Source organism: Semicossyphus pulcher, unplaced genomic scaffold (assembly GCF_022749685.1).
Source record: "Semicossyphus pulcher isolate SPU_LCO1_2020_fin unplaced genomic scaffold, fSemPul1.0.p SCAF_21, whole genome shotgun sequence".
NCBI classification, from domain to species: Eukaryota; Metazoa; Chordata; class Actinopteri; order Labriformes; family Labridae; genus Semicossyphus; species Semicossyphus pulcher.
In genome coordinates this window covers 10,341,091-10,356,358 of record NW_027211695.1, presented here as the reverse complement: position 1 = coordinate 10,356,358, position 15,268 = coordinate 10,341,091, and the positions used below count along the sequence as shown (strand labels likewise).

General features: G+C 39.5%; 2 protein-coding genes across 5 annotated transcripts in view; one reads left to right on the top strand and one right to left on the bottom strand.

The window, feature by feature from the left end:
• Positions 1-10,859, top strand: part of LOC138600408 (protein O-GlcNAcase) — a 69,083-nt gene extending 58,224 nt beyond the window's left edge. For all 4 annotated transcript variants that reach the window (XM_069671828.1, XM_069671826.1, XM_069671827.1 and 1 more), the window contains 2 exons: positions 4,500-4,659; positions 8,381-10,859. In XM_069671828.1, coding sequence (XP_069527929.1) covers positions 4,500-4,659; positions 8,381-8,517 — 297 coding nt within the window. In that variant the 3' untranslated portion in view covers positions 8,518-10,859. The remainder of the gene's footprint in view (positions 1-4,499; positions 4,660-8,380) is intronic.
• Positions 10,860-12,107: 1,248 nt separating this feature from the next.
• Positions 12,108-15,268, bottom strand: part of LOC138601140 (urea transporter 1) — a 29,432-nt gene continuing 26,271 nt past the window's right edge. The window contains exons 6-8 of the mRNA XM_069672722.1: positions 14,138-14,272; positions 13,171-13,220; positions 12,108-12,373 (exon numbers count right to left, since the gene is read on the bottom strand). Coding sequence (XP_069528823.1) covers positions 12,191-12,373; positions 13,171-13,220; positions 14,138-14,272 — 368 coding nt within the window. The 3' untranslated portion in view covers positions 12,108-12,190. The remainder of the gene's footprint in view (positions 12,374-13,170; positions 13,221-14,137; positions 14,273-15,268) is intronic.

Sequence of the window (15,268 nt, the reverse complement as noted above, 5' to 3'; positions counted from 1 at the left end):
GGCTATAAAGAGGGGGTGCAAAACAAGCAAAACCATGCAAATTGTAACTACCTGCTTCAGAAATGAATTGTGTATTTGTAAGTTGCCATGCATGACAGAGAAAACATTTTGATGAAAATTAGACTAGCTTGAAGATCCAGCGAAGATTTCCTTTTCCACGTGCTGCACTGTTTACAGAAAAAGATATGTTTTTCTTGTGATTTACTTGTAATTAACGGGTCTTGCCTTTTCCAAACATCAGGATGCAGATTTGTTAAAAGAAACAATACAAGCTTTGTCAGGTCTGTCCTCTAGTGGAGAAGAAAACAAATTTTAAGCTTGTTTGTTAAATGGAAGTCTAAACAATCATTTCTGATGCATTCAAGGGAGTTGGGATTATCTGAATGCTGAACGGCTGTTACAAACTAATGTTGTTTTTGTCCGTTTTGGCTCTTGTTTGTGGTATTCTGACTATGTGTTTGCCCTACAATATGGCACAAGCCCACAGCTCTTTGGGGAATGCCCATAGTTGTCATTTAATGATAATCACCTGCTATTTGATTTCTGTCACCTGTTGCCACCTAGATGTCTGCAATTGAATACAATGAATACAGTAGTTATACAGCCTTGAGAGGCTTGTTGCATTTGCAATAAATCTTGTCAAGCTTTAACAGTAAATAAGTATCATAGTTTAATTGGCATTGTAACCATAAGTATGTGTCTGTTGTTGTTCATGTAACAAGGACATATGTTGTTGTTGTAACAAGAACATATGTTGTTGTTTCTCTCTTTGCCTGTCTCTGTCCTGCATCTCCTTCTATCCCATTTTCGGTCCATCCAGTCGAGGCAGATGGCTGTTCAACATGAGTCTGGTTCTGCTCGAGGTTTCTGCCTGTTAAAAGGAAGTTTTTCCTTGCCAATGTGCCGAATTGCTAAGTGCTACTCATGGTGGATTGATGTTGGGCCTCTCTTTGAATAACTTAACAAAGAGTCGGTCTAGACCTGCTCTTTCTGTAAAGTGTCTCGAGATAACCCTGGTTATGATTTGGCGCTATACAAATAAAATTTGATTGATGATTGATTGATTGAGAGTGCTTTATTGTGTATATGTGAGTTGAGCTCATAGGACTTGATGTTACAATGCCTTAGAATAATCAGCACTTGCTATATGTGTGGTGACTTAAGTGGGGGAGAGGTTATTACTTCATTGGGGTCATCAGGTGGGCACCCTCTTTCATTGTTGTTTCGTTGATAGGCCCATGATACCTCCTCAGGGCTGTGTCATAGGCCTATCAGAGGGCTCAACGGCGACACTTGGCGTCCCAGGTGTGCCCCCCTCTGCTTTGACCCCTCATGCTGTCATGCTGGACAACGTGCAGCACAGTGGTGTCGTTCCTTTTCCTCCAGAGCCAGCTGCTGCTTCGCTCAGCCTCTGATTGGGTCTTGACGGCTTGTCGGAGGACTTGTCCTCGTACCCCCATACCCCCATACCCCCCTTGCTTCCACTCTTACAGATGGTTGTACTGGTAACTGTCCTGCTCTTACAAAGGGGGTGTTGTTCCAGTATCCAGGCTTTTGAGGGGAAGGGTATTGGTAGTAATTCTCCTTCCTTCCAATGTGGTCACCAGTTGGTATAGGACCTGGTTGTGCCTACAGGTGTAGCAGCCTTGGGAAAGACTGGTTTTGCAGCCAGTGAGGATGTGCCTTAATGTTGCTGGAGTTTGGCAGAGAACACATGATGGATCTTCTCCAGTCCACTGGTTTAGGTTCTTGGGTGTGGGAAGAACATCGTAGGTGGCTCTGATGATTAAGCTGATTTGGCTTCCTTCCATCTCCCAGGGACCCTTCCAGGTGAGCTTACGATGCTCCAGGTAGGGACGTGGTAGACTGTTAAAGGCCACATCAGACGGGGAAGCAGTCCAAACTGCAGACACCACAGTTTCAACTGGCTAGGAAGCGAGGTCTTGTCTATGGTGACGAGGCCTTTGATGGTTTCCTCCTGTGGGTCACTCTGGTCCGAGTCTTCAAGGCTCGTGTTGTACCACCTTCCTAAGCTCTTGACTGGCTGCTCTGACACCATTGGAATGGGTGTTTCATTGATGTTGAATCTCTGGTTAACGAGTTTTCCTTTGATGATGGATATGCTCAGGGATTTGATGGGTTTCAACTTCATCCGTGCCCATTTTATGTTAGCATGAAGCTTCTCCAACAATGCTTGGTACATGGGATGGTTGAGGTCAGGGTGGTGATGTCATCTATGTAGGCACGAATAGGAGGTAGCTGCTGTCCAGCCTGCAGACGTTCTCCTCCTACGACCCATTTGGAAGCTAGGATGGTCACTTCCATTTCCATGGTGAAGGCTGGAGATGGTGCATCCTGCCATTATTCCCACTTCCAATGATTTCCATGATGTTGTGTAGTCTGTTGTCGTAACACAGAATTGCAAATCTTGGAAGTAGTTTCTGACCAGGTTTGGGATGTTCTTTGGCACATGAAAAAAGTCGAAGGCTGTCCAGATGAGAGAGTGGGGGACGGATCCAAAAGCATTGGATCCTCACTCCCTTTTTGCAGACTAGATTTGCTTTGGTGTTCAAAGCATCTGGAGAAGCCTGGTATACCAGCTTTCTGTACCTACGTGTCAATCAGGCAGTTCTGTTTCAAACACATCACTGATGATTTTCAGTTTTCGTCTCATATAAACTGCGGTAAAAATGGTTTTATACGTGGGTAGTTCATCACAGCCACCAACAAAAATACATTTACAAAAAGTATTTGCAGGCATGTGTCAACCTGGTTTCGATCTCACCTGAGCAATAATATAATGTTCCGTACCCACCCACTTCGCTGCGAGCCAAAGAGATTTGACATTAGCTTGGTCCCTGTCACATATTAACTAATTAATTACGTCAGCTTTCAGGTAACATCTCGTTTTCGGCTCATCTGAAACAACTGGTTACCTTGAGCTTGTGTCAGGAAATACCCGAACATATTTAGTACTGTTTTTCTATAAACTAAGGCTATTTTAACCCAGCATTGCAGCACCACACAACACTTCACAGTACAACAAATACTTTCTAACAGTGATGATCTAACTCAGGTAACTCGGTTAAAATTAAAAAAATAACTCTTACCACGGAGCGATGGAGAACACCTGGTTACGGAAACCAGTTAGGGTAGCAACCAGTAGGGCGATAACACCGGGCTAGCAAGAGCATTGTTGTCTAAGCTATTATTTAGGTTGGTTAAATTGATTTTTAGTTATTTTAGGAACCTTGATAACGGTCTGCCGATTGAGCTAAAACCACGTAATGTAATTATGAACTTGCAGCTAATACTAGTTTAAAACACAAAGTGAAATTAGCTTTAGGTAGCCAAAGTTAGTCATACAGTGTAATGTTTTTATTGTGTAGTGGTTGTGACACATTTGAATCTCCCACCAATTACCACTGTTACCCAGATTTTCACCCCCATGCCATGGCACAAGGCAAACAGATGAGTGGAGGATACAGCTGAAAGGCCCTCCGTAATGAAAGGAGAGAGGAGACCATATCTGCCTTGTATTATATGTAAAAGTTAGGCGTAAAATGGACTGTATTTATATAGCGCTTTTCTAATCTTTGCGACCACTCTTTAACACTACATATCACATTTACCCATTCACACACACATTCATACACTGATGGCAGAGGCTGCTACGAAAGGTGCCCAACTGTCAATCAGTTATCACATTCATACCTGTTGGCTATGCCCTCGGGAGCAATTTGGGGTTCAGTGTCTTGCCCAAGGACACTTCGACATGTAGCCTGAGGGAGCTGGGGATTGAACTTCTGACCTTCCGATTGAAAGACTACCGACTCTACCACATTAACAGTGGTAATCGTCTTTCAATCGGAAGGTCGGGGTTCGATCCCCAGCTCCCGCACACATGTCGAAGCCCCACTAGCATTGTAAAATCCATACAATAGCCGTGATATTCTTACGGTCCAGTAAGCCAGCTTGAATTCAAATTCATATTATCATTAACAGCGAATAAGCTATCAGGCAAAACGTTACTCTTGGTTGTCGCCAATTACAGCATTCACGTAACACTTTGAATTCATCAGTTTACTAATGCATCCAGGAGAAGCAAAGCCAAGTCCGGTTCAAGGTCAAGCTGAGCGCAGCGTAGGATTCTCCATTTGGATATGCAGTCCAATGTTGAGTCGAGTCTTGTGTCTTCTGAAGTTTTTTAGGCAAAACAAAGTATTTTATTCGGTTTGGAAAGTCTAATGAGTCTCCCTGAGTTTTACTCTTGCAACAACACTCCGCCTTTATGCCTCTGAAACGCCGTGCCCGAGTAGGCGGGGCCATCTCTGTTCCTCTGACACACATGCGGGGCGAACCAGGAGGAAGGATTAGCGAAGAATGATATATTTATATGGGATATATTTGATGTGTAAAATCACATATTAAGCTTTTAAAGGACAGGATCAGCAACACATTGTAAGGCTATCCTTATGTCTCTACTTTCCTCTGTGTAGGACTTGATCCAGCTGATGGAGGAGGACCAGGGAGAGTACCCCGACTCTCTCCTCTATCACTTCCCCTCTCAGCTGCGACTGGATGCCCTGCCTGAGCTGGTGGATGTCAGTGTCAGCCGCACCCTCCTCACCGCCCTCCTCACTGCACTCAAGGCCAATGGTAAGGACAGGGTGTACTTTTTTTGCTTTAAAGGTGATGTTGTGAATCTAAACCAAGACACTTATTGTTGAATGGTCTGCTAATCAGTTTTTTGTGGCCTGGCTCTGTCTATGGAAGACAGAGAAAATTGGACAATATGCAATGATGATTTTGCCATCACTGACTGCAGACCGAATGAAATGATATTTGATGTCGATATGTTTACATCTCTGACGACACACTGGGTTCTTTGACAAAGCAGTTGCACCTTGATTTTCCTCAAACATTTTCACTGGTGCATATTCACATTCATTGTCCATCCGTTCAGTAACTGTACAAGGTGCAAACTTTCCTGTGCAGTAGCTGCCAGTGCCATGTATTCTGCTTCACATTGAGATAAAGCGACTGTTGACTGTTTCTTTCTCTTAAATAACAGGTCCATGTTTAGTTAAACTAAAACAGTACCCTGTTGTGCTGCTTCTGTCATCTGCTGGCCAATCAGCATCACTGTATGCTACAAGTTTGAGTTTTTCTTCTCTTTTCTTGTAACACAACTCCTGGTTAACTATACCTTCAAGATATCTCAACACATGTTAATCTGTTATCCAGTGTTGTTCCTTTGGCTCAGAAAGATATTGGACAAGCTTACTAACAATCCAGCTTAGGCCACGTCCACACGTACATGGGTATTTTTCAAAACACAGCTCTTTCTCTGGTTTTGGCCTTTGGTCCATACTCAAAGGCCGTTTTAGGTCACTGAAATGGATCTTTTGTAAAACTCCGGCCAGGGTGCAGACTTTTAGAAACTCTGTTTCCGCGGAGACGGGGTAAATGGCGTTTTTGGCTTGTGACGTCAGGCTGTACTCCGTTATCTCCATGGTGACGCGTCACTAATGAGGCGACAGTCCTTGCAAAATGACGGACGTGACAAAAACTGCGATGCTTAACCATTACTTTTTACATGTTTACCATATATGTACAGTTACTCATCTATGATATTGAGGAACAAAGGCGTTGGGATCGATTTTTTCAGACTTTTGACTTGCCGCGATTCTTCTTCTTCTTCTTTGCATAACTGGGTTCTATCGCCGCCTGTTGGTGTGGCATTCTAATGACAGTGTTTCTTTTGTGTTTTTGCGTTTTTGTTTGGACAGGGATTTTTTACAACCGTGCTTGTGTGGACGGGATTTTTTTTGGAAACGAAGGACGCCATTACTCAGTTTTAAATAATACCTGTGTACATGTAGACATGGCCTTAGATCAGGTCTTATACATGTCATTACATAGATCAAACTGCCTACCACTTCATGATAACTCTTTAGGTCAACAGATTCACCATCATCGTCAAAAGCTTGTTTATGTTCACATGGAGTTGATCTTGCCTTAAAGTCATGCCAAACTTCGCCAATATCTTTTCTATGTGCCTTTTCTGGGTCATCTTTATTTAACATTAAACATTTCCTTTACATTGTTGAGTATGTCACTGTTACTTGCTGCGATAATCAGATCATCAACCCAGATCGTCAATATTATTCTCCCATTTGTTTGCTGTAGACACAATGGTCAGCTACATTTTGTGCAAAACCTTTTTCACTGAGAAAATCATGCAGCATTTTATTCCAGTTTCTTCCAGATTGTTTCAAACCGTACAGTGACTTGTTAAGCTTGCAGACTAGTTTTTCACTTGTCTCTGACTTAACTTCAAAACCTTCAGGTTGCTCCATATACACCTCACAATCGATTGGAGCATGGCCGTTTTAACGTCCATCTGGTGTAACTCAAGATCGTACTGAGCTGCCATCTGCATTAGGCTGCGTACAGATCATACTTGCAGTTGGAGAAAAGTCTCCTTGTAGTCCGTTCCTGACACTTGGCTATAACTCTTTGTAACATATCTTGCCTTGTATGTCTTTGTTTCATCTGTGTTTTCTTTGACTGTATAGACCACTTTCCCCCCACTGCATTTTTGCCCTCTGGCAGTGTGGTCAATTTAAATCATTTTATTTCTCCTCTTCAGCCTGTGTGATGTACTTTGTCTCGTGTACAGATGAAATGTATGTGCAAGTATCTTTTAGTGTTTGAGGTACATTACACATGACTCGATAGCAATAGTCAACGTTTGTTAGTACCTGCTCATTATCACATTCTACTTTGCACTCATAGTCTTTTAATACTGTGGTGCTTTTCTCTCCCTGCTTGGATAGTGTATGGTTTGATTATTTTCACTTGGTCCTGTTGCAGTGATTTTGTCTTTTTCAGAAGCTTCTGTTTGAGATTTCTGTGTCTCTTCTAAGATCAGATTTGTTATGCATTTTTTCACCTCATGCAGTTCAACTTCATCCGTTTCCTGACCAGGTCTGTGTCTGATGCTCAGCTACACCTTTTGTGAGAAACTTCACTAGCCTGTATTTAAGGACTCTTCCTGGGTAGTGTAGACTGGATATGATGGGCTGTTTTTATCATAGCCGACAAAAATCCCTTTCTTACATCATCAGTCTAACTTTTTCTTGTCTTGTTTGTATGCGTAGCATATTGATCCAAATTTCCTCATCTTTGAAAGATCAGGCTTCCTCCCTGTCAACATGTATATGTATTCAATATTCAATTAACAATTAACAAACCTCAGTCAGCAGATACTCTAGATTCCAGAGTAACAGGTGACACGTTGGAAAACACTGCAAGTCTGAACAGCACATGATGCCTCGCTGAACAGCTTCTGCTTCAGCTTCGGCTGCCAGCAACCAGCCCTGAAACACAGAGCAAGGGCAGATCCTCTGCAGATACAGACACCAGCTCACACTTCTCCTGGATTATGAGTAATGATTAAGAGGGAATATTTAATATGGAAAATCCTGCTCATTAAGCCTTTCATTACTATTAACAGAATATCAAATGAGCTGGTATGTATTCAGTGACTTGTTTCTGTAGCAGCAAAGTGTGTATCGGTCAGGCTCTGTTGAGAACTAAAATTAGTGCTTAAGTGCTCACAGGCTCATGGCTGAACAGAAGCAAAACAATATGAAGGGTTGAATCAGTGTTGTAATACCAATTAACACACTCCATTAATGTCAGCAGGGATCTAGTATTAATCAATCAATCAATCAATTTGTATTTATAGAGCGCTAAATCAACAGTTATCTTAGGACACTTTACAAAAAGCAGATCTAGACTGTAATCTTTGTTATATTATTTAGAGAGAGACCCTACATATAATCCAGCATGAGCAAGTACTTTGCAACAGTGGTAATGAAAAACTTACTTTTAACAGGCATAAACCTTGAGCAGAAATAGACTCATTGGTGGACTGCCATCTCCTGCAAACAGATGGGCTGAGAAAGTGGGATAGGCAGAAAAATGGAACAGTCAAACAGAAAGACAGACAGACAAACATACATACACACAGCAACATAAACAATAACAGATACTACAGACTAATGGTCATAATGCCAATAATACCAGTAGAAATATGTCTAATATTATCAATTACAACTATAATAATGATTATATAAAAATGACTGATAATAATGATGATTGTTGCAGTCAAGCAGGTCAATGGCAGCAGGCAGTCCGCAACAATAATATCCAGGAACCTGTGAGACAAGGGCTTAAAAAACAAATGCCTTTGGATGTTATCAGCCAGTCTACCAGGGAGCTGATAAGAAGCCGATCGATAATATCCTCATTTTAAAAAAATAGTTTATTACATGTTCACTCATTCATTATTTTTTTATGAAATCACCAGGTTCTCAGGGTGTGTTCTGCGAGGTGCAGCCAACAGACCGTCAGAGGCTGGAGTTCTTGACAAAATTGGGCTTCTTGGAGATCCTCAGAGGAGAAGCCAGGAGCAGAGAGGGAGTGGTGCTGGGAAGACTGCTCTGAAAAGAACAAACACAAAGCTACAAATATACACACAAGGTCATGAAGTTACACACCACCAGAAACATTTATGGACAATAGATATATGTTAGAAAAAACAAATTATCTACAGCACAGCTCAGAGATGGATACATTTTGGAAAAAAGCAGGATGTGTATTTACTCCAAGTGAGAAAACCTTTTTAAGGGCCAATCCTGGCAGTATAAGAATGAACCAAGAAATTTCTAAGGGTTTAAGAGATTACAAAAAACTTTGAAATTGGATTCCACCTCAGGCTACAAATGACTTTAGTCAAGTTACTAAGAGTTAAGAAAGTCAGAAGTGTGAGATGGGAGCAGAGCAGTAGATCAAAGTCCTCTGAATGTTGGTATGTTTTATTTACAAAGAAAATATGTATCTTTTAGTTTAAAGTGGCTCCAATCAGTTTTTTACCAAATATATCACCATTGTCAGGTGACCAGAAATAACTCCAATAAATAACAACTCCAAATGAATAGTAGAATTACATGGATGTTTCTCTGCACCAGTTGGATGTGTAAGTAGACTTTTTTTTTTACTTTCACCATATCATCTCTATAGGGTAACTTTATATACTGTAATGTTCACAACTTGTCTCACAAGTGGCAAAAAAAAATCAGGTTTAAATAGGTTTCAAATGCAATACTTATTCCAATGCACTATGGATGTAAGATAACATAAGATATCTGCACCAAAATTACATAAGAGCGAACATTTTATACAGAGGGCATATGCACATTTTCTGTACTGTATATCATTGGGAAACAATTTATTAAATGCTCACTTGAGGGACATGGGCTTATTTAAGTTGATATCAAGTAGAATGGGTATAACAGAAAGCAGCAGTTCTTGATAATAAGTGGACTGAGCCTCAAGGATGCCCTGCTGAAGTGATACTAAAGCAAGGCATTAAATTCTTAGGAGCCTCAGAGTTACTTAGCTGACCTGACATCTGACCTAACTGAAGAGGGACTAATCCTAAACATGTAACACTTAAAACCAGAATTATGTGACTATTTCTTGGTCAGACACTGTAAATTTGTGGACTCTTGTTATTTATAAGTGTGTGGTTGCCAGGCAATGAGCTGAGACAATTAATTTCCATCCATCCATCCATTTTCTATACCGCTCATCCCGTTTAGAGGGTGGGGGGCTGGAACCTATCCCAGCTGTCATTGGGTGAGAGGCCGGGTACACCCTGGACTGGTCGCCAGTCAAGCACAGGGCTGAAACATAGAAACAGACAACTTTTCACGCTCACATTCACACAGGCACGGGCAATTTTACAGTCACCAATTAACCTGATGAACATGTCTTTGGACTGTGGGAGGAAGCCGGAGTACCCGGAGGAAACCCACGCATGCACGGGGAGAACATGCAAACTCCAAACAGAAAGGCCCACTTTGTTTGAACCGGAGTTAGAACTAGGAACCCTCTCACTGTGGGCAACACCGCAAACCACTGCACCACCATGCAACCACAATACACTTTTTAAAGATTAAAAAAAGACTAAATGTGTCAACTATCGTGATAGATTTGTTAACTTTGGACAGGCCAGGTTTACCATTTCCCCGTTTTCAGTATTTGTGGCTTCAAATTTTACGTACAAACATATTCTGATCTAACATAGTGGTATTTCCTAGGTTGGTTAGCCCTTTAAACTGAGATAAAAGAATCCCCGCAGTATAAACGCAAAATGAATCTGCTCCTGATGATCTCGTGCTCTGCTCTCTATGCTTTGTTCATAAATCAGAATGTATTTCTGAAAAAGTTTGGATGTTGTTTTCTAGCTGTTGTCCTGTTGGTTACTATAGTCTGTAAACACCAGACAAGACACAGTGTCACTGTTTACACTTTCCTTGTTTAGATGAATGTTAAAATGCATGAAGAACAAAACATTGTGGGGCTATTCACATGGTAGGTTTCCATGCATACGGACATCGCGATGAACATACGTATAATTTAAATCTGATGCTGTAACACGGGAACATTAATAAAGAATATATCTGGACTTTAGTCAGCCATACCAGATGGAAAATCTGAGGTGAAAAAAATAAAATGCAAGAGCATGGATGATAATTATCAACCAGGAGTTTCTTTGCATGAAAATAATCATGCAGGATACATTACACACACAGCGTAAACATGCACACAAAGGCAAACATACATACTCACACTTGAATTACACTAGGATATAACAATGAAACAACAGATACCTCTCCCTTTCGTTGTTATATACTGTAAGCATCACCAGTGAGTATGTATAGTGTTATGCGTCTGTACTCTGTGTGTGTGTGTGTGTGTGTGTGTGTGTGTGTGTGTGTGTGTGCAAAATTAAGCTTTATCATTAAGCCTTTATTCTAAACCATAATGAACACAAGCAAACACACACACTAATGCACACAAAGCCATGCCAAAAGAAGCACAAAACATCTTAAACTGAAAGTAAGTAGATTTACGATTGTTCATTATTTTTCTCTTTGTGCAAATATTAATATTTCTTCTTTCTAAATATCCGTACTTGTTACCAACCATGTCATTTCCGTGTGTGGCAGTTCACGGTAAACAATTATACAGCCAAATCCCCCCCAATAAAACAAAACAAAGAAATAAACCTTCCAAAGGAACTGAAAAAGTATGCATGATGTGAAGAAATGTTTTAGAAAATACATCATTGTTCATGTATGTCACTTGGTGTGTATGAAAAACAAATAATTTAATATCTAACTTTTTTTAAACTTTACACTGGGATGCATGGTTTTGTTTGAGTATGTAGAAGTGTGTGATTGGGAAAATAAATGTTGGGAAACACGTGAAAATAATACACACATGCAACACTAAGCACTGTTAAAAAGGACAAAGTCTTGGGCCACGGCTAACAATGTAAACTTTTCATTAATGAGTAATAATGATAATAATAACTATTATATTTATATGAATACTATTAATTCGATTTATATTTGTTAGTATTATTATTCCAACAAAAATGATAGTAACAATAATTCAAGATGCAAACAGTTGCCTTTAAGCAGCTGACCATTTAAAAAACACATTTCTTGTCATCTGAGTGTACTTAATGTCTCACTCTACACCTGCATATAATTACATGTACAGTTTGGTTTTACAATGAGTTACAGTTGTTTGCAATGTATGTAGTATGTCAATGCAGGCTATTAAAGGGGTAAAAAAAAAAAATCACAACTGATTTTTGAATGTGTTTTTATTGTTAACAGTTGACATTTTGCCAAAAAATGATTGATTATATTGACATGTTGATTTCCTCACTAATAAAATAAGTTGTTTCTCCTTTAAATTGTCTGCTGTTTGGGCTTTTTTGTGCCTCTGTCAGTAATACTGCAACACAGATGGCATAGATGTAGAAAACTTAATATATATAACGCATTTAATAGAAATCGTAGGGTTTAAAAAAAAAAAAAAGGCTGTGATAGGTCATGAACATTTTCTACATCTTTTTGCCGAACATCCTTTTCCACCTTGTAGAGAAAACGTGGCCTATTCTAAAACTGAGGTGTGTATCTAAGAATCTTTTCTAAAATGTTTACATTGTAATTGTATATGAATTATTTCTAGTGCAGACAATCCAACTCAGAAATTCAAAGTTCTGATACAGTAGTTTCTGTGTACATGTTTCCGGGAGCTACACATCAGTGCTCTCCCTTTCTGCAGTGTTCCCAGCGTCCCATTGGCTACGAGACTGCAAGTTTTGTTCAGGTGCCATGACTTGACCAATTGGGATGCGATAAGCTGCTAAACTGCCAGTCAGCAATAACATCAGTGTGGCTATCAGGGTAGCTGCCCAACTGCATGCTGGAAGACCAACCTAGTGAAAGAGAGTCAGTGAGGCTTCTGAAAAAAATGTAACAGTTTAATACATGTAAAAAGACTTAAGAGCATAAGCCTATATATTTACTTTTGTCAAAGAATGTTTAAAAGATAGGAAGTGAGACAGAAATTTTAGGAGATATGTTTTTTATTTTTAGGCAGTAATTACTGCTTTACTGTCATTTTGCTGTAAATCTTCAACAGCTAGAAAGCAGAACATTCATGTAATTACATGTCTTGTAATGTAGCTTAATGTTTGTCAATACAACAAAAAAAGTACCTTGAATACCAAATTCCTTAAGTTTTCAAATGCTCACAAATAAAAAATACTGATCAGACAGGTCACATAAGAAACATCTCAGTTAGGTAGTAACTAGAAAAAAGCCTAGGAACAAAGACCTGTATATTGGGATGAAAATGTGCCTTAGCAGTTGTTATGGAGTAATGTATTTTTTGACATTAATGTTTTGTTTGTCTGGTATCTTTTGGCTTAAAGGATTAATAAATTATGTTTTCACACTGGTTGAAATGCCTGCTTTTCTTGTCCTGTAATTTATTTTTTTTCATAAAACCATGTAATGTAATTATATCACTATAGTTTTCAAGTAAATATCTAGTTCCCCCCCATTTATGAAGCTGAATAATGTTCAGGAACAACATTTACAATATTTTTAATATATACAGTACATTTGACATTTTTAACTGATTCTAAAATTGAATCATCCTTGGGGTAAAAAAAAGAAAATATGTATTGAAGGCCTCTTAGAGTTGCTTGCTTTAGGTGTGTTTACTTACAGATCCTAGTAGTTTACTTAAAGCAATGTCAGCATATGCAGAGAGAAAAGCTGCGGGCAGAGGAAAAGTTGGTCAAAACTAATATTCATGGTGCTCCATCTACAATTTCAGATGTGCTGTGTGATATAGTGCTGTGCAAATATTTTTGTGCACAGCGGTGGAGTCCCTTCATACTAATGAGCAGGCTAATCATTTACCAACAGATGATTAGATTAACCATAATTTTTGACTTTCTGAGGCAGGGTACACCCTGAACAGAGCTGTCCATAACAGGACATAATGTCTCTTTGATATACACTCCTTTGCATTTGATTGCTTCAGCACAAAGGACAGAGACAATGGGGAGATGTCACCCTCTGATGGCTGAGTACTGTCACCACAAGAATAATGACAAATGCACACAGATTTGGACATTCTTTTCTTCTGGACTGTTTTTATATTCCTGCATTATAAAATGAACTAATCTCCTCCTCTCCTGGTTCATTTTATTCTGCTTAAAACTATTTAGAGTGAAGTGAATTTCCCTTTAGGGATCAATAAAGTTATTGTTATTGTTATTGTTATTGTTATGACATCGTTTTGGCCTTAGGTATGCAAAAGTTTTGATTATACAACAAATGCAAATGTTTGACTCCCACATTTTTCTACATTTCATGACACAAAGTTAAACCACAAATACCAGACTGTATTATACGTATTGCTTTTTATATTTTTATTCTTATTCCTATTTTTTATTTTATTCTATTTAAGTCTTTTACTTCATTTTTTTCTAGTTCTGTTCTGCACCAAAATCACCAAAACAAATTCCTTGTATGTGTAAATCTACTTGGCAATAAACACCGATTCTGATTCTGATTCTGATTCAAACATCAATAAAAAATAACGGGACAACAGTGGGGGCAATTTTAGCCAAAAAATTATATAGCAAGCGTATGTTTATGTTTATCTGTATGTGTTCGTATGTCACCGCTTGTAATGGCAAAGAGGTGAGTCCTCCAGCTGAAGGTGAAGAAGAGTCCTCCAACAGCCATGCAGCCCAGAGCACCATTAAACCCCGACAGGCCCGAGTAGAGAGAATCGTGACGCACCACCATGGATAATCCTACCACACACACAGATGAGATTTAATTCTTAACAAGTCAGATTACAAAAACAATTGAGTCACTGCGGTTGACAGAGCTGGGAATCACAAAGAAAAACATATTTACTTTAATGAGCAGTCAAATCTGCTGAACTAGAATTATCCATGGTCATGGTATGGGTCCAGACACACACCATTGTATGCTTGCGTTCTGTTAAAATTTTGCATGAAACCTAAGATGCATATATTTCTGTGTCCGTCTTACTTTTCCCCAATAGCCACTTAGAAGGAATATGAAAATCTGTTCCAACATGGAAAATGACCCTTTCGTTCATGCTTTCAAAAACATCATAGTATTGCAGGTCTGACAGTATAAAATTAGTTTGGAGTCTTGGGTGATCATATGTACAGGATATGATGCATGACTAAGAAGTTGCTGAGATGCACTTTATCTGCTTTGCCTTTGAATATGATGTCATTCGTTAATGAGAGCTCATCTCAATGATTTCAACACTCTGCTATGCTCTGAAGACATGGTATTCTCTGCTCAGGCCATCTGTCTTAGTAGCATCAGCTGTGTATCTTTTTCTGTCTCTGTTCTTATTTCTATTAACTTTGTTTTACTGACAGGCAAGCTTCTATAAACTGTGTGTACCTGCATGTCAATGCCTTCTCTCAGGCTGTCATCCTGGTCAGACAGTGACTTTCCGGAGAGGCTGTCTGCAACAGCAATGTCCTTGCCTGATGATAGTGAAGTCATACCTCTAGTTGAAGTATCATCCTCTGTTGCCTTGGAGGTGCTGCTGCAAGTGGTTTTTGCGGTGGTCACTTTCTATTATGATGTGACAGCCATAGACATACTAGTGGAAATGTTTGGATCCAAACAAAATGGCCCCCCTTTTTAATCTGAGCATAGCTGACTTTACTGTCAGTCTGAGATTTAGAAGCATAGCCCATGGGCTTGCCGTCTTGAAGTAATACTGCACCTAGTCCATATTTTGACGCATCAACAAGTAG